Source organism: Martes martes, assembly GCF_963455335.1.
Source record: "Martes martes genome assembly, chromosome: 4".
Taxonomy (NCBI): domain Eukaryota; kingdom Metazoa; phylum Chordata; class Mammalia; order Carnivora; family Mustelidae; genus Martes; species Martes martes.
The window spans coordinates 99,842,013-99,860,360 of NC_137891.1; the positions used below are offsets into that span (position 1 = coordinate 99,842,013).

General features: G+C 39.0%; 1 protein-coding gene across 1 annotated transcript in view; it reads right to left on the reverse strand.

Moving 5' to 3' along the window:
* STXBP3 (syntaxin binding protein 3) overlaps nt 1–13,650 on the reverse strand; it is a 53,691-nt gene extending 40,041 nt beyond the window's left edge. The window contains exons 1-2 of the mRNA XM_080802198.1: nt 13,510–13,650; nt 536–585 (exon numbers count right to left, since the gene is read on the reverse strand). Coding sequence (XP_080658324.1) covers nt 536–585; nt 13,510–13,558 — 99 coding nt within the window. The 5' untranslated portion in view covers nt 13,559–13,650. The remainder of the gene's footprint in view (nt 1–535; nt 586–13,509) is intronic.
* Between the last annotated feature and the right edge of the window lie 4,698 nt (nt 13,651–18,348).

Below are 18,348 nucleotides of genomic sequence, written 5' to 3' on the forward strand. Positions count from 1 at the left end.
TTATATTACATAAAATGAAAATATTAGGACAGCAGGCAAAATTATCTCAACTCACCTTTTAACTTGTATGACCTGGAGATTTCTCAATATACATACATATAATATCATAATAAGTAAGCAAATAGAAACATTTCCATTTTGAAGCAGAGAACTTGTTTATTTATTTATTTATTTATTTATTGTTTATTTATTTTTGATAACTTGTTCATTTTAAATTTATCTTGTGTTTAACATCAAATTTTCTTAAAATTATAAAATTCCACTTCTGGAATAATAAATGTTCCAGGTGCTTTTCTAATCATTTGCCATGGATTAATTCATTAATCTTTACAACCATGCCATGAGGTAATACTATCCCTATTTTATAAACACGGAACAGAGAGATCAAGTAATTTATCCAAGAAGTCACAGCTATTAAGTGGTGAAGCTGGGATTTGAACGCAATCAGTACAGTTCCAGACTACACCGTTACAGAAGTATAATAAGGACAGTATATTGATGTCCTCAATTAAAGGGCAAAATATGCAAATTTTACCTTCCATTCGCCTTCTTTCTTGCAGTCATCAAACACTGTTGCTTTTATCTCTGCCAAAAAAAAAAAAAAAAAAATTTACGAATCTTAATCAACAGCTAGAAAAACAATAATAGAGTAACTACTCAAAAACAACTATATCAAAAACATTGGGAAAGTATCCAATTTGAAAATCTGTTAACCTACATGAAAAGTATAGATACTTGTTAAATTCTAAGTAAAAATCTAGTTATTGTTAATACCTGACATTTATAAATTTATTTTTAGAGAGAGAGCATGCATTCATACCCAACTGGGGGAGGGGCAGAGGAAAAGAGAACCTCAAGCAGACTCCCTCCTCACTCCCCCATGCCTGAGCGGGGGAACCCAACTGGGGACTCCATTCCATGACATTCAGATCATACCTGAGCCAAAATAAAGATTGAGACACCCAACTGACTGAGCCACCCCGGTGCCCCCTACTTATATTTAAACTGTAATATGTTTTTAAACTTTTGAGAATAAAAGTATTATGAAAGAGTGTCTGGGTGGCTCAGTTGGTTAAGTGACTGCTTTCGGCTCAAGTCACGATCCTTGAGTCCCAGGACCGAGTCCCACATTGGGCTCCCTGCTCGGCAGGAAGTTTGCTTCTCCTGCTGACCTCCCTCCTCTCATTAGCTCTCTCTCAAATAAATAAATAAAATCTTAAAAAAATGGTATTATGAAAGGCTAATATACTTAAGAATATATTTAAGTATATAAATATATCTCGAAAATATTTCTGAAACTATTAACTGATTTGCTTTCTCCTATTCTACTTAAATCCCAAGTAAATAAGATGAAAACAAAACTCATAGGAAAATCCCATTGCTAAATTATATCTGACAATTGAAACTAGTTACTTTTCTTCCTGGCTTACTGCATTACAATTTTCAACAATTTATATTATAGCACTAGATACAAATATTCAGTCTTCATTTATAATCAGTAAATATTTACATGTTCCTTTCAATGATATTCAAAATCTATTTTTTAAATTAGTTCACTGATTTACAAAAATTTTTTTCTTATATATTAAGTAATACATAGGCAATTCTTACAAATATCTATTGTTCACTTCATTATGAGCAATTCCCCACATTTAATGTTTCATTAATTTTCAATTTTTTTTTTAAGATTTTATTTATTTATTTGAGATACAGACAGTGAGTGAGAGACAGCATGAGAGGGAAGGTCAGACGGAGAAACTTGTGGAGTTGAGAGCTCAATGCGGGACTCGATCCCGGGACTCCGGGATCATGACCTTAGCCGAAGGCAGTTGCTTAAACAACTGAGTCACCCAGGTGCCCAATTTTCAATTCTGAAAATAATAAGTGGTATGTAATAAATAAAATATAATTAAAATATAAATTATAATAACTTCTAATTTCACTAATTCCTGGTATGAGATGTTTATATAATTAATTTAAACGTTTCTAATTTATATTTAAGTTAATGCTTGTAGAAATATACCATCAATTTTTGGCATCACATTAAAAAATGAAATATTCGGGCGCCTGGGTGGCTCAGTGGGTTAAAGCCTCTGGCTTCAGCTCGGGTCATGATCCCAGGGTCCTGAGATCGAGTCCCACATCGGGCTCTCTGCTCAGCCGCGAGCCTGCTTCCCTTCCTCTCTCTTTGCCTGCCTCTCTGCCTACCTGTGATCTCTGTCTGTCAAATTAAATAAAATCTTAAAAAAAAATGAAATATTCAAGCAGGGTATATTTAATAAGGATTTACTGATGCTCATCATAAGAAGTGTGATCTGGAAGGTTTTACTGTAATTGAGAAGGCTTGAAAGTGTTAAGAAATATTAGTTAAGGTGCTTAGATATGTTTGCTAGGAAGATTATAATATTAAGTGAGAATAATGGCAAAAGCCTAGAATGTTGAATGCTAGTTTAAGCCTAAAGCACTGATTTCCTCTACTCTATAGGCAGAGATGAGGATTTTCTCAGGCAGAGTTCAGACACTAAAATATTATGCTACTTCCCTTTCTAAGCTTGCTTTATTTCTATATACCTTAAGTTGAAAATCAAGGAAACAACTGCTCATGGAATTTATGATGGAGCAGATTGGAGAGTTCCCTTGGAAGAACTCATCTCATTATAATCTTTAGAACCTTAGAAACTACACTGTTTCTACACTGAAACTAGTTACATGTCACTATTGAGCACTTAAAAGTTGGCTAGCCCCTGAACTGGGATGTCCTGGAAGTATAAAACATACAACAGATTTCAAAGACGTAGTACAAAAAAAGAAATGGAAAATATCATTAATTTTTTTATTTTTACATGTTTAAATAACATTTTAGAAATTTATTCTTAAAATACTCTTCATCAATTTCTCTACTTTTTTTTAATATGGCTATTAGAAAACTTTAAATTATTTATGTGACTTGCATTCTATTTCTACTGGATAGTGCTGCCTTGGAATTCGAAGATACCTAGACAGTGTCAGCATCTTAAAAATAAACAATAAAGAAATAACTAGCTTTGTGGAATAGAAATTAGGGGCATCCATGAAAAGTGATAGGATCACAGGTAAGGTATGTTTGGAAGGACATCAAAGGAAATCATATCAACTAACATCACAGAACTAAGAAGGTATTCCCTCCAAATACTAATGAAAATGATATGGCCTTACATACATTTCTCTAGCACCCCAAATATGGATATATTGCAAAGATTCAATCCCTTCAGTTGGCTTGCTCTACTCTCTTCCTCAGAAACCATATTCATTCTTAAAAGTTTTATCTATCAGACCTACCCTTCACTTTTTTCCCCAACATTATTGAGATGAAACTGACATAAAACACAACTTTAAGATACACAATGTGTTGACTTGATACACATATACTGTAATATAATTACAACTCTAATGTTACTTAACATCTCTAACACCTCACATAATTACCATCCTTTTAGTTATTTTGGGAGGTGAGAACATTTAAGATCTATCTACCTTAGCAACTTTCAGGTATATAGTACAGTGTTGTTCTCTATAATCATATTACTGTGCATTACATCCCCAGAACTTACTCATCTTCTCACTATAAGTTTGTATTCTTTGACCAAGTTCTCCCCATATCCCATAACCCCAGCAGTCCTTCTATTTTCTACAAATCTTATATCTTACCCTTCATATCTTATATCTTATCCTTCAATTACGCAGTACAGGTTTAAGCTCCTACATGCCTCAAACTGAAATTATAGTTCCCTAAAAACTTCTCTATTTCTAAGACTTCTCCATTTCTAAGAGGTTTTATTGGCATTTTCTTAGTCATAGTCTTTGGGTATTTCCTCTGTTCCCCCATATCCATTAAAAAGGCATTGTTGATTGTTTTTTCTGGTGACTGCCACTATCCCAACATTGCCTTGATTCTCATCATCTCTCACTGAACTATTGCAATAGTCTCCTACTTGGATTTCCTGCTTTCTATCTCCAACCCCTTTGCCAGTTCAATCCATTTTTTCCACACTGCTGTCAGTTATCTTCTTGAAGCATAATTTTCTGTTTACATCAAAGCCCACCTCGAAATTCTCTCAAGTGCTCACTCCTGCCTACAGAATAAAATTTAGATTTTACTATTCAACATCCTCTAGCAAGTGGCCTCTGGACTACTTTCTAAGTTGATTTTCCACCAGTCCAGATGCTACCCAAGTAACGACTTATTAATGCCAACCACCCTGCTTTGCTCATTCTTTCTCCTAAACGTAAAAGGGGATATATTTATATATAATACCAAAGAGGAAATGAAAATTTTGAAGGGAAAAATGAGACTAGAGCTAATTTAGTGTGCATTAGCAATGTGGAAGGTATATTTGTACAGCTATCTTAAATCACAGAGAAACTATTAATAAACCTGGTGACAACACAAAAGAAACTGGTTTGTCTGGAAAATAGGAAATCATCTATGAATAACAGTTTTTAAGGAAACCAAAAAGCCTAGCAATGTGTAATTCATAAAGAAGGAAATAAGAGGGGAAAAATACAAGTACTAAAGACAATCTCAACATGGACCTGGAAAAGGCACCCTTCTCTCTTTATCTGTTCTTATCTAAATCCAGATCTCAAATTCAGCTCCTTTTTCTGTGATTTATACCTATATATCTCCACCTGCTCACTAGATACCGCAACCTTCACTTAACACTGTGTTCTAAACCTAAACTGCTTTTTCCCTCCAAAACTGTTCCTTTTCTTTCCCTTTACCAATAAACAGCATCATCTGCTGCCTAGTCTCCTAGACCTGAATCCTAGTCTAAGATGACTCTCCCCCATCTTAAATCCTATTTACTCTATCTCCAGGATCTCTCTCATACTCTCTGTCTTCTATCTCCTTCGCCACATTTGGCCTTCTTTCTTGGGCCAATACCTTAACAGTGCCAGTCTCTTTGCCTCCCACTCCAATTTATCATCCTCTTCTAACATCTATGAGGGTTTTTCTCTAATAATCAGATTATTACAAAAATGGAATCAACATATATCCATTACTCTGTCACTTGCTTGTTTTCATTAAATATACGTTATATATACCCTTTATACAGAATATAAGCACACAGATACAAATACTTCTTTTTGATAGCTACATTACATTCCTTACTACAGGCACACCATAATTTATTCAACTATTCTCCTATATGACAGGTAGTCATCCTGTTTCCATTTTTGCCACTATAATGTTGCAATGAAGATCTTTATACATATATCTTTTTTTTTTTTTTAAGACTTTATTTATTTGAGGGCACCTCAGTCGATTAAGCATCCACCTTCAGCTCAGGTCATGATTTTAGGGTCCTGGGACTGACTCCCACATTGGGATCCCTGCTTGGCAGGGAGTCTGCTTCTCCCTCTACCCCTACGCCTGCTGTGTGCTCCTTCTCTCTCTTCTCTCATATTCTCTCTCAAATAAGTAAAATCTTAAAAAAAAAAAAAAGACTTTAAGAGAGAGAGAGAGAGGGCGCCTGGGTGGCTCAGTGGGTTAAAGCCTCTGCCTTCGGCTCGGGTCATGATCTCAGGGTCCTGGGATCAAGCCCCACATCGGGCTCTCTGCTCAGCAGGGAGCCTGCTTCCTCCTCTCTCTCTGCCTGCCTCTCTGCCTACTTGTGATCTTTCTGTGTCAAATAAATAAATAAAATTTAAAAAAAAAAAAAAAAAGAGAGAGAGAGAAGGCAGAGAGAGTACATGTACTAGAGGGGAGAGGGGCACAGGGACAAGGACACTCCCCAGTGAGCACAGAGTCCATATCAGGGATCCATCCCACAACTCTGAGATGAGATTATGACCCGAGCCAAAGTCAGATGCTTAACCAAATGCACCACCCAGGTACTCCTATACATATACCTTTATTTACCATTATTATTTTAAAAAAAAATTTTTTTTTTTTTGACAGAGAGAGGGATCACAAGTAGGCAGAGAGGCAGAGAGAGAGGGGGAAGCAGGCTCCCCGCTGAGCAGAGAGCCCAATGCGGGGCTCGATCCCAGGACCCTGAGATCATGACCTGAGCCGAAGGCAGAGGCTTTAACCCACTGAGCCACCCAGGCGCCCCTACCATTATTTTTATTTCTGAAGGTGAGGCTCTCCTAAGTGAGACTGTTGGCATCAAAAGATATGTCTCTTATTTTACTGTATGTTGCCAAATGCTTTCTCAAAAGTTTTTAACCATTTGCATTCCCACCAGCAAGCTTCCCAATTACAGCATGATTATCAATCTCATGGGTCAAAAAAAGAAACTGGTCTTGATTTGCATTTCCACCAAAAACAATCAATTCAATGTCCTAATCTTCAAATCACCTGTTTACATCCTTTATTGCTCCATTGAGTCATTTTCTTCTCCTTATCAATTTGCAGATATTCTATATATTAACCCTTTCTTCCTACGCATGGTATTTTCTTCTAATCTATAGTTTAGCTGGTGTCTTCTACCGTATAAGAATTTACAATTTTTACTTAATCAAGTTTTTTTTTAATGGGATGTGGGTTACCAGATAGGTTTTTTTTTTTAATCTAACTCATGCTAGCCTATATTTTCTCCACATTTTCTGTTTTACATTTTATACTTTAGATCTTTAATACATATGGAATTCATTTTAACTTGCTAAAGTTGGACTAAAATCATGCCTAAGTAAATAAACAAGGAGCAAAGAATCATGGTAAGCAGATGTCAGAGCAAAATGCCTTAAGACACAAATGATTTGTAAAATGTCATTAAATAATGAAAACCTAATATTAAATATTTATGACCTAAACAAAACAACATAAAAGAAAAACTATGGGATAAGAGAAAACTATGAGGAATCCAACTGGACAGAACGGCTGGGTGGCTCAGTTAGTTAAATGTCTGTCTGCCTTTGGCTCAGGTCATGATCCTGAGTCCAGGATAGAGTCTGCATGGGGCTCCCTGCTCAGTGGGAAGCCTGCTTCTCCCCCTACCTATTCCTCCCCCTGCTTGTGTGCACACACTCTCTCTCTCTCTGACAAATAAGTAATCTTTTTTTTTTTTTTTTTTGGACAGAGAGTGAGACACAGCGAGAGAGGGAACACAAGCAGGGGGAGTGGGAGAGGGAGAAGCAGGCTTCTCACCAGGCAGGGAGCCCGATGCGGGGCTCAATCCCAGATCATGACCTGAGACAAAGGCAGATGCTTAATGACTGAGCCACCCAGGCACCCCAAAAAAATAAATCTTAAAAACAAACAAAAAAGGAATGCAAACGGAAATAAAGAAAATATAACAAAGATCTAAAACACGAAATAAAAACAAACAAGCAAACCACGAAATCATAAAGAATTTAAGCTGAAAAATCTTAAAGAACATGTAGTCCAAACTCTTCATTCTTTAGGCTCAGAAAGTTAAGTATAATCTGGAATGAAAACCAAGTTTCCCAACTCTTAGTCCAATGAGGAGAAATAATAAACCAGTCTTTTATAAGTAATGCATAATGACAATGTGTTTGAAAAATCAAAGAGTCAAAAGCAGACTTGTGGGACCATAAAGAAATGTACATTCTCAAAAAACTTTCATACATGTTACTAATTCCTAATTAGGATTCCAACATATTCTGCTGAACTGTGGCCCAAGTTATTTAGTGAACAGGTAAGAATCTTTTTTTTTTTTTTAAGTAGACTCCAGGCCCAGTATTGAGCCGAACACAGGGCTTAGACTCAAGTCCCTCAGATGAAGACCTGAGCTGAGTTCAAGAGTCAGATGCTTAACTGACTGAGCCACCTGGGCATCTCAGGTAAGAATCTTTATAAAGGTAAATCCAGGAGCCCCGGGCAGGAAAAAATGCAATACTCATTATTAGTCAGTTGAATGAACAGACTAAACCGCACATGGGAAAAACCAATTAGGGCTTAAGGCACACTGTTTAAAAATTGTATGAAAATAGAATATATGAAAACTGAGGACTACTTTAAGACCAACTAAATGCATACAAAGGCAAATATTAAAGCATTAATATTTCTAGGCAGGGACTTAGTGAATTCTGTATTTCTATAAAGAAAATACTTAACAATGTAAGGTCTGGAGGGTTTCTCTCTTAAACATAAAAGTGTGAAAACAAAAAGCTACTGTTACAAAATTATTTAATGATAATACAAGTCAGAATAGTATAGTAGTTATTCTGGGGAAGAGGGTAGGATTTGGACTGGGAAGAGTTATGGAGTACTTGGAAGCATTTTTATCTTGATCTGGGTGGCAGTTACATGGGTAAAAATCCATTCAGCTGTCAATTTCGCATTAGCACACTTAACCATATGCTTAATGAAATCTTAGTTATTTCCCTTCAAAACAGAAACAAGAAAACTTCCTTTCAGCACTGTTGCAACAGAATCTCAAAAATGCTAGACACTGATTTTTTTTTTTTTTTTTTTTTTGGCTAATGACTGATATCTGAAAGAGGAAAAAAACCCTTCCTTTTTAATGATTCCTCACTGCCTAATGTCTAAACTATTTAGCTCCAACCTACCTTTTGGTCTTCATCACCTTATTACTTGCAACAAATACTCCATATTCAAAAGGAATTGTTGCCTCTCCCATAAAAACTGTACTTTTCATATTGGGCCATTGCTCAGATTTCCCTCTGTCTGGCAAAATCCTACCACATTTCTTTTTTTTTTTTTTTAAATTTTTTATTTCTTTTCAGCGTAACAGTATTCATTGTTTTTGCACCACACCCAGTGCTCCATGCAATCCATGCCCTACCTAATACCCACCACCTGGTTCCCCCAACCTCCCCACTACCACATTTCAACTGCCCTTCCTCTCTGGAGTCCTCCTTGATCACTTCCAGAAGGGCAATGATTCCTTTTTTTTCCTCTTCTTTCATGAAACATTTTGCATTGCTAATACAGCACGTGCTACTTGTGTGCCATCACCTCCCACTGAACTGTGAATTCCAGGAAGCCAAGAGATATATGCACTTAAGAAGGTGTGCAGCATAGATACTGATTTTAAAAAATACATGACTGTGCAAATATCCAAAAATTAAAATAAAAATTTGCTCGACAAGATAAAGTTAAAATGACCAGAATGAAAAAATACATAAAACAAAAATAATTGATTAAAGAAAAAATATATTTTATATGTAATTATATTTGAATGGAAAACTTGTAGAAGAATTTGTAAGAAACCTAAGAGTGGTTGTATCTGGAGAGGGAGGCTGGGACAATCTTCTGCTACCAAAATTGTTTTGCCACATCAAGGTATTTAGACACTTAAAAATGTTAATAGCAAAGATTATGAAATAGCATGGAAAATGCTATGTTGATGTTAGGTACTTAAAAAAATGAATGACACCTGGCGATTCACAGACCTGTACCCCTGGGACTAATAATACATTATATGTTAATAAAAAAATTAAAAATAAAAAAGTCACATTTTTTAATATAAGGACTAAAAAAAGGAAAATGTGAAAAGGGGAAAAGCTTATGATTAAACATGTAAAGGACTGCCTTAAATACATTCTGATTACTTCTATCTGTAATTTTTCTAGAGCAACTTTCTCTTAACATTTCCTGTAAAACATGTGCTAAGAATCACAGACATCAGACTATTACTTACAGACAAGAAAAAAAAACTGCAATGAGGAAGGAAAAAATGCCACAGGTGGCTTGAGCTTGCTTTGTTTTGTTGCTTTATTTTTTAAATTGATTCATCAAATTTTTATTTAAAACCTTTCTTCAGTGATTTTTTTTTGCTAGTGCTTTCCTATAGCAAAAAGTGGCAATTGAGCAATACCAAGCACTAGAAACTTATACTGATTTTAAGTATGGAAATTAGTTTTGCAAATAAATATAGCCTTTGCACTCAAAATAGTAAAGCTTTTTTTAAAAAATGTTTTTAAGGGGCACCTGGGTGGCTCAGTGGATTAAGCCTCTGCCTTCAGCTCTGGTCATTATCTCAGGGTCCTAGGATCGAGCCCTGCATGGAGTGCTGCATCTGCAGAGCAGAGAGCACGATTCCCCTTCTCTCTCTGCCTACTTGTGATCTCTCTCTCTTGTGTCAAATAAATAAATAAAATCTTAAAAAAAAAAAAAGTGTTTTTAAGACAGTCCCTAAAAGCTGATCCCTTCTCATGTTTTTGGTCTCAGCTCAAATGTCACCTACTCAGAGAAACCTTTCTTGATCCATCTAGCTAAAGTAGCCTATATATATATATCTCACAAACTGAAATGTTGTTCATTTCTTATTTACATTTTTATTTTCTATTATTTCCTACTTGAATGCAGGCTTTGAGAAGGCTGGGAACTTCTCTGCCTTCTACCGCTGTATTCCCATAGGAATTCAGTAGTAGTAATTGAATAAATGGGGGACTTTGGGTAGCAAAAAATGGAGAAAATTATAAAAATAATCTACTATTTACTTTTAACAAGCATTTGCATTTTGTTAGGGCCTGTTTGGAATTTAAAGCTCCAGAAGACACAAGAGTGGACCCAACTTTAAAAAGCTTATCAAGACACATTAGGCAGTAGTGAAAAGTGCCATTTGAGAAGGATACTTCAAATGCTACAGAAATGTAAGAGGCTGGGTTAAAATAAGAAGCCACTATGGAGATAGTAGCCCCATTTGAGCCAAAGATTTGAAGGCTAGCTAAAATATGGACAGGTGAAGAACAGGCATAAGGGAAGCATTCTGAACAGAAATTGGCATAAAGATGGAGAAGATTTCGGGACGCCTGGGTGGCTCAGTTGGTTAGGCTGCTGCCTTCGGCTCAGGTCGTGATCCCAGGGTCCTGGGATCGAGTCCCGCATCGGGTTCCTTGCTCCGCGGGGAGCCTGCTTAAGAAAAAAAAAAAGAAAAAAAAAAAGATGGAGAAGATTTCAAGAAGACTCAACAGTATAGACTAGTTGAACATCAAGATCATACAAGGAAAAGGCAGAAAATAAGGTAGGCTAAGGTCAGGTTATGTCTTCAAAAGCAGACTAAGTATTTGAAATCACTTCTAGACAACTGGAGAGACTCTCTCCGCAGGTCTTTAAACAGGAGATCAGCATGATCACAGCATTGCACTGTAACAAGAAAATTATTCTGGCAGCTATTGGCCAGTTAGGCTAAGAGCAAGGGCTTGGAGGGTTAGTAAGGAGGCGGAGGCTACTGCAATAAACTGGGCATAAGATAAGGCTCTGAACTAAGGTTTAAATTAAACACTACAGAAATTCACAGACACATGACATGTTAACTCTGCAGTCGGAAGGATCTGGGTGTGAATACTAAGTCTATATTTAATAGCTCTATCAGGTTTCTAAAAAAGAGCTTTATTGAGATATAATTTGCGTACCATACAATTCACCCAAAGTGTACAATTAAACAGCTTTCAGTATATTCAGAGTTGGGCATCCACCACCATAATCAATTTTATAACCTTTTCATTACTCCAAAAGGAAACCCTCCCCTTAGCCATTATCCCTGAATCACGCCATCTTCTCCTCCCCCCCAATACTGTAGCATCTATCAGTAGTAATTCATTTCTTTTTATTAATAGTTTGTTGTAGGGACATACCGCTTATTATTTATCTATTCATCAATCCATAGGTATTTGGGTTGATTTTTTTGGCTATTATGAATAATATGGCTATGATAATATGATACAGCCATGATAATATTTTAGTATCTATGAAATAAAGATATGTATGTATTTTAACATCTATGAAATAAAGATAATCATTCTTACCAAATTTTAATAGATGTAAAAAATAATGCCTGGCACAGAATAAATGTTCAAGAAATATTAGTTTCCTTCTCCCTACGTTTTGGGTAATTTGAAGGTTAAGTTATTTAGCTTTCTACCATGACCCAACTAGCAAATCTAGCTAGATCAATCTAGCAAAACCAAAAGAGTAGGATTCTCCTACCTCTTAGGAGATTCCTTCATCATTTCTTACAGACTCTATTCTCTTTTGCTAACAGAACTCAGAGTCCCTCTTCTGTCTCTCTCTTTCTACTTTACTCTCTATATGTTGAATGAATGTCATCTTGTTTTTTTAGTTATGTTTCTATTTACACAAAGATTCAAATAATTGTTTTTTAACCCTGACATTTCTTTCCTTCCTTTCATTCTCCCATCTTATCTTACACTCCATCTCACATCCTGGTGCAACCTCAAGTTAACAGCACTAGACGGAAATTTTGTTATCTCTAAACTCTGCCTCTTGCCCCGTTTCCACACTATCAAAATGGATGTTATTGTCATTAACTGTTTTTTCTTATAAATGCTGATGTTAAAGATCATATATATCTTGGCAATTATTTTTACAATGCAATTCATTACCATTTTCATGTATATGTACTTACATACCACTGTGATTGAAAAATAGTACCAAATCTTAAGTCACCCATGCAAATCTTAAAAAACAGAATGCCAACCTTACAATTATCAAATTTAAAAAAGACATGTTATCATAACTTATTTTCCCCCTTCTATTTATACAGTCGTTTTAAGTATCTAGTATCTTCAGCAATATGCCAGTTACTGATTTGGAGTTTTAATTTTATACAAGGAACTCTGTAACTCCCAGAATTTTGTTAACTCAAGTCATTTCTATCCTTTGCTTAACAAACCAGAGTCAGAAATACTAATTAGATGTTACTCCTTTTCCACTACTAGGCCATAATTAATTTGAACTCACAAGCCAAACAATGATGGTTCTTCCTGTTTTCTGGTTTCATTCCTTCTCTAACCTGTCAGACCTAGCTTTGGAGTGATTTTTATGAAATCGTAGATGATAAGGCAGCAGAGCAGAACATCAGTACCTAACAAGCAGTAGTACAGTCGTAACAGCAGGGAGTGGCCCAGAGAGTGTAGAGAGAGAAGGTGCAGCTTTTGCTCCGAGATTTAATCATTCAAATTGTTCCTTCTCCAGAACTCTTTAGAAAGTGGGCTCCTCTAGGAATACGGAAGAAGGGTCTATTTAACAGAAAGGTTTTGTTTTTCTTTCAGAGGGCCGAAAAGTGTAGTTCTAAAACCCTGCTTGGTACTAAAACGAAGATGCCGAATAAGCAGTCTTTGGAAACAAGCGTGGGGAGAAGGGGAGGGGCGGGTTATAGAAACACAGTGCAGATTGTCCTGGATGAAGAGACATCACCGACTGGTGGGGCTCCGGAGGGAGCAGAGGAGCGCTGGGAGCCCCGCCGAGGATAGGCACAAGGGCCGCGCGAGAAAAAGCCAGGCTGGGGGCCGCTCACCCAGGGCAAGGCTTCGGGGCCAAAGCGAGGCCGAGGCGAGGCAGTGCCCCATGAGAGGGAGAAGGCCACTCTCTCCCGCACCCCGCCCATTCTGGTGCTGGCAAGAAACAGGGGTGGGAAGGAAAGCAGGAAAAAGTCCTAGCAGGGAAGCGGGTCCCAAAGCAACAAGTGCCCGCGGCGGTTCCCTAAGAGACTGCTGGTCCGGGGCAGGAAAGCAAGGCATAGTGTGGCGGCCTCCTGGCCTTCCCACGCTCAGCCCCGGCCCCACCGCACTCACTCTGCCACACGACGCTCTTCAGCCCCCGTTCCGTCACCGGCGGCGCCATCTTCCCAACACTGCAGAAGAGCGGCCGCCGCCTCTCGCTCGCAACCTACTTTACCAGGGCGAAAGCGCTCTGTGGCCCTGCCCCCACTGACTGGCCGCGCCCTCCGGTGACGACACGCGCGACTGCAAGGGGATTCCCTCCCACTCCTGGACCGAGGCTGCGCAGTGAGGGTGGAATCGGCTGGGGCAGTCGTGCGCCCCCTAACGGGAGGCTCCATTAGCAGAAATTCGTCGACCTGTGAGGTCAAAAAGCAAAATCGTTCCTGTGGGTTGAGAGATAAGGCAATGTAAGAAATTCCGAATTCACGCATACAGTAGTTGAAGAAGTAGTTCCCTCTCTTTGTAAAAGAAGTCTCCACTTTGCGAAGCAATTCATAATACACTTCACTCAATAGCCAGCTCAAATACCGAATAGAAAATTTATCCCTTACTTATTTTATTCATTTTTCAAGGACGTAATAATTGTGTAGAACTCTGAGGTCCTCTCCAGTGTGTCCCTAACTATGCAAGACTTCCAGGGCACTCAAATAAATGAAAAACCCACTTCCGAAGAACTTTAAATCTCCTTTGAGACCTCCATTATTGGCATGTTGAAGGTAGTCAAAAGTTGATTGAAAAAATGAATGTCTTGGGACGCTGGGTGGCTCAGTGGATTAAGCCTCTGCCTTAGGCTCAGGTCATGATCTTAGGGTTCTGGGATAGAGTCCTGCTCCCCCTGCTTTTGCGTGTGGGTGTGTGCTCTCTCTTAACAGTTACGAAATTTCTCTTAAAGAAATTTTTGGCAGAGAGCTATTTCCTGAGAGGGTGCTTTGGAGGTGAAATCAAAGTAATCAATCACAAAATAAATCAGTTTAGTTGCTGAGAGCCCCATCTGTGACATAACAATCATATACATTGTCAGGAAGTAGACTTTCCTGCAGATTTGCAAAGAACTGATAGTCTTTTTTTTTTTTTTAAGATTTTATTTATTTATTTGACAGACAGAGATCACAAGTAGGCAGAGAGGCAGGCAGAGAGAGAGGAGGAAGCAGGCTCCCTGCTGAGCAGAGAGCCCGATGTGGGGCTCGATCCCAGGACCCTGAGATTATGACCCGAGCCGAAGGCAGAGGCTTTAAACCACTGAGCCATCCAGGCGCCCCAAGAACCGATAGTCTTAATAGGAAAGTGGAAATCGTTAGTTACTATACTTGTAATAATAATGGCTAATATTTACTGAGGGCTATTATATGCAAGGGATCATGGTAAGTGGATTATCTCATTGATCCTCAAAGCAACCCTTAAAGACAAGGAAACATACTCTGCTTTTGGTAGAGTGGGGACTAGGATAAGGCATAAGTTACACAGAAAGCAGTAGAGTAGTCTATGGGATAATTTGCAATATATGCTCTGTAGGAGAGAAAAGGAGAATGAAGAATAAAAGCAGACGTAAAATGGGTTCAAGCACACCCTGTGGCGTTAATGGTTTTTCCGTTCATGGCTTATATGGGAATGGAAGCTGGAACCCTGGCCTCTTTTAAACCTACTTTAAATGGACTCAGTTGCTCAGGATCTTAAAGAAATGAACCATCATTTCCCTCTCCCTTTTCAATTGAAAATCAGATTCTGCTGAGTATAGGAGGTGGAGCCTCAAGCCATGAGAGAAAGACATGACAGTGCAGACTCACCCTTTTGAAATGGAGCTTCTTGCCCTAGAGAGTCAAACCAAGACAGAGAAGTGAGGTGGGTGAAGTGCCTCCAGGTGCCAGGGAATGACACAGAAAGGCCCTCTGGGGTTGGAAGTTTGACTTGGATCACATGGGGTACAGCTGTAGCTCATGTCCCTGAAGGTTACATTCCAAGGTGGCAGAGTGTTACAGTGGAACAAATGTGTGCCTTAGCCTAAAATCCTAGCTCTGCCTCTTAGTAGCAGTGTGACTTCAAACACCTCAGTTTCATTACATTTATGTGTTACAAATATGATAAAACCTCACACAGCCCAACAAGATGAAAGTACTTATTGGCATTTTACAGATGTGAAAACCGAGATTCAGAAGTTAAATAAATCATGTAAACCCTCGGAATGGCTCCCAGATGATTGCCTTTTCTGTTGTACCATATTGTATAACCTCCCTTGCTCCCTCAATTTTATATAAGCTCCCTGAGCTGTCTGTCTTTCCTAGTTTGTTTGCCTAGGCAAATTGAACAAAGAATTTGAGTCTCCTGAACATGACAGGGCAGAATGTAGGGTAAAATCCAACAACACTGGTCAGAGGCGAAACATCTGTGTATGATGTTTTGAAAGAATTTGAAAGAAGAAAAATAATCAAAATAACAAGGGCTGAACATAAAAGCTCTTGAGTTAGGGCAACTCACTAACTCACCATCTTATTTCCAGGTCTTCTTCCTTAATAACTGGTGACTTAATCATGATAATCCAGAGAAATATTCCCCCCAAAATATCATGGATTAGTAGGTCTCATCAATGCTACATATTTATGTGGCCCCGTGATAATTTGTGTTTCAACTGGTTAGCTGTGTAAACATGAGTGAGTTACTTGACCTTTCTGAGTCTTATATCCCTTGTCTGTATAAAAGAATAATATTATCTAGCTCATAAGGTTGTTCTGAGAATGAACTGAGTATGTGGAAAGCACCTAGAAGCACATGGTATGTGCTACACCCATGTTTTGGTTTTATATAAGTTCACCCAATGTGGACCATCTTGTCTTCTGTAGAATTCTGACCAAAACAGCCCAGCCTCAGATGCCTCGGTAAAGTAGATGGCCATTTCCTTTTCTGTGTCCTGGTATTCATAAGATTTAGGTGTGCTGGTCCCAGATCCCTAATGTCCTAGAACCAGGGATTCTTACCTTCATTTGGCCTTAGCCCTTGGCTCTGTGACCATTCCAGTCAGCCATGGACACAGCTCTATATGGAGAGAACACCCTGGCAAGGTGGGCTCAGCACACAGTCTCACATAGGCCCTGCACCACAGCCCAGAACACTGCCCCAGTTCATGGTTGCCCTCACACAGCATGGACCCACTCTGAATCTCACAGACCCCTCCAGATCATCTCACCAATCGTGCCTCACATGCCAACCCCCTCTGCCTTCTGTTAAACAAGGAGGCTATTAAACTGAGGTGGTACTAATGCCTTAGCAGCCTGTGTAGGCAAACCAAACCTAAGCCTATACATGTCTTAAGGTTAGGAAATCAAATCTGGGACACCTGGGTGGCTCAGTCGGTTAAGCATCTGCTCTCAGCTCAGGTCATGAGGATCCTGGGATCGAGCCCCATGTCGGGCTCCCTGCACAACAGAGAAGTCTGTTTCTCCCTCTCTCCCTCCTAGTGTTTGTCTATGTGCTCTCTTTCTATCAAATAAATATATAAAATCCCAAGAAAAAAAGAAATCAGGGGTGCCTGGGTGGTTCAGTTGGTTGGGCATCTGCCTTCAGCTCGGATCATGATCTCGGGGTCCTGGAATCAAGCCCCACATCAGGCTCTCTGCTCAGTGGGGTGCCTGCTTCCCCCCTCCCTCTGCCTCTCTGCCTACTTCTGATCTCTCTCTTTCAAATAAACAAATAAAAACTTAAAAAAAAGAAGACATCAAAATCTAAGGACAATCAATCAAACAGCCAATTAGGCTTTTCCAAATATGGAAACCACTTAAGCTATAGCCAATCAAATAATATTCTTGCTTTGCTTCTATCTCTTCTCTATGAAAGTCTTTCCTTGAGATCCTGTCAGTGGAGTGCTCCTAACCACTTCTGGTTTGGTACTACTAAATTAGAATTGGGTTCAGCTCAAACTCTTAAAATGTTTAATATGCCTCAGTTTATCTTTTAACACTTCTTAGCCTCCTATCACTGAATTTTGGGAAGAGCTCACCAAGGCAAACCTTCTAAGTTTCTCAAACCTGGCTATATGTCACTTGGTGAGTTTGTTAAAACTATAGATTCCCAAGCCTGGTCCCAGATGTACTGAATTAGAATCTCCAGAGGTGATGTCTGGAAATCCTTACTAAGCAATGAGTTCTCCAAGTGACATAGATGCACCTAGTCCATCTCCTGTCCATGTACTCGTGTTTAAGAGCAGAAGTGCATTAAACTCAGCCCTCTTCTGTGGTACTCTCTGATGCAACAAACTCCACTTTTCCTACTCACACTATTTTTTTTAAGATTTTCTTTATTTATTGGATGGAGAGAGAGTGTATGCACACAAGCAGGGAGAGCAGCAGAGGGAGAGGGAGAAGCAGGCTCCCCGCTGAGCAGGGAGCCCAATGTGGGGCTCAATCCCAGGACCCTGGGATCATGACCTGAGCTAAAGGTAGACGCTTAACTGGCTGAACCACCCAGGTGCCCCTACTCATACTATTTTTTTTTTAAAGATTTTATTTATTTATTTGACAGAGAGATCACAGGTAGGCAGAGAGGCAGGCAGAGAGAGGGGGGGAAGCAGGCTCCCCGCTGAGCAGAGAGCCTGATGTGGGGCTCGATCCCAGGACCCTGGGATCATGACCTGAGTCGAAGGCAGAGGCTTTAACCCACTGAGCCACCCAGGTGCCCCCATACTATTTTTAATAAGCCCTCAAAGGACACACATTTTTCTAGGTACAATAGGTTTATATATCATTGTCTTTCCTCTCCAAAGATGAAGATAGTGCAGTGTGAGTGGGGGATGTGACCAACAAGATTGACGGTCCTCCCCACAAAACGTGTGTGCATGTCCGTCTGCCACTGAGGAAGGCTTTGCCTTGACTGTCCCTCCATTGAAGTCTTTGCTCAGTCACAACCTTGCCTACAATCCTTCCA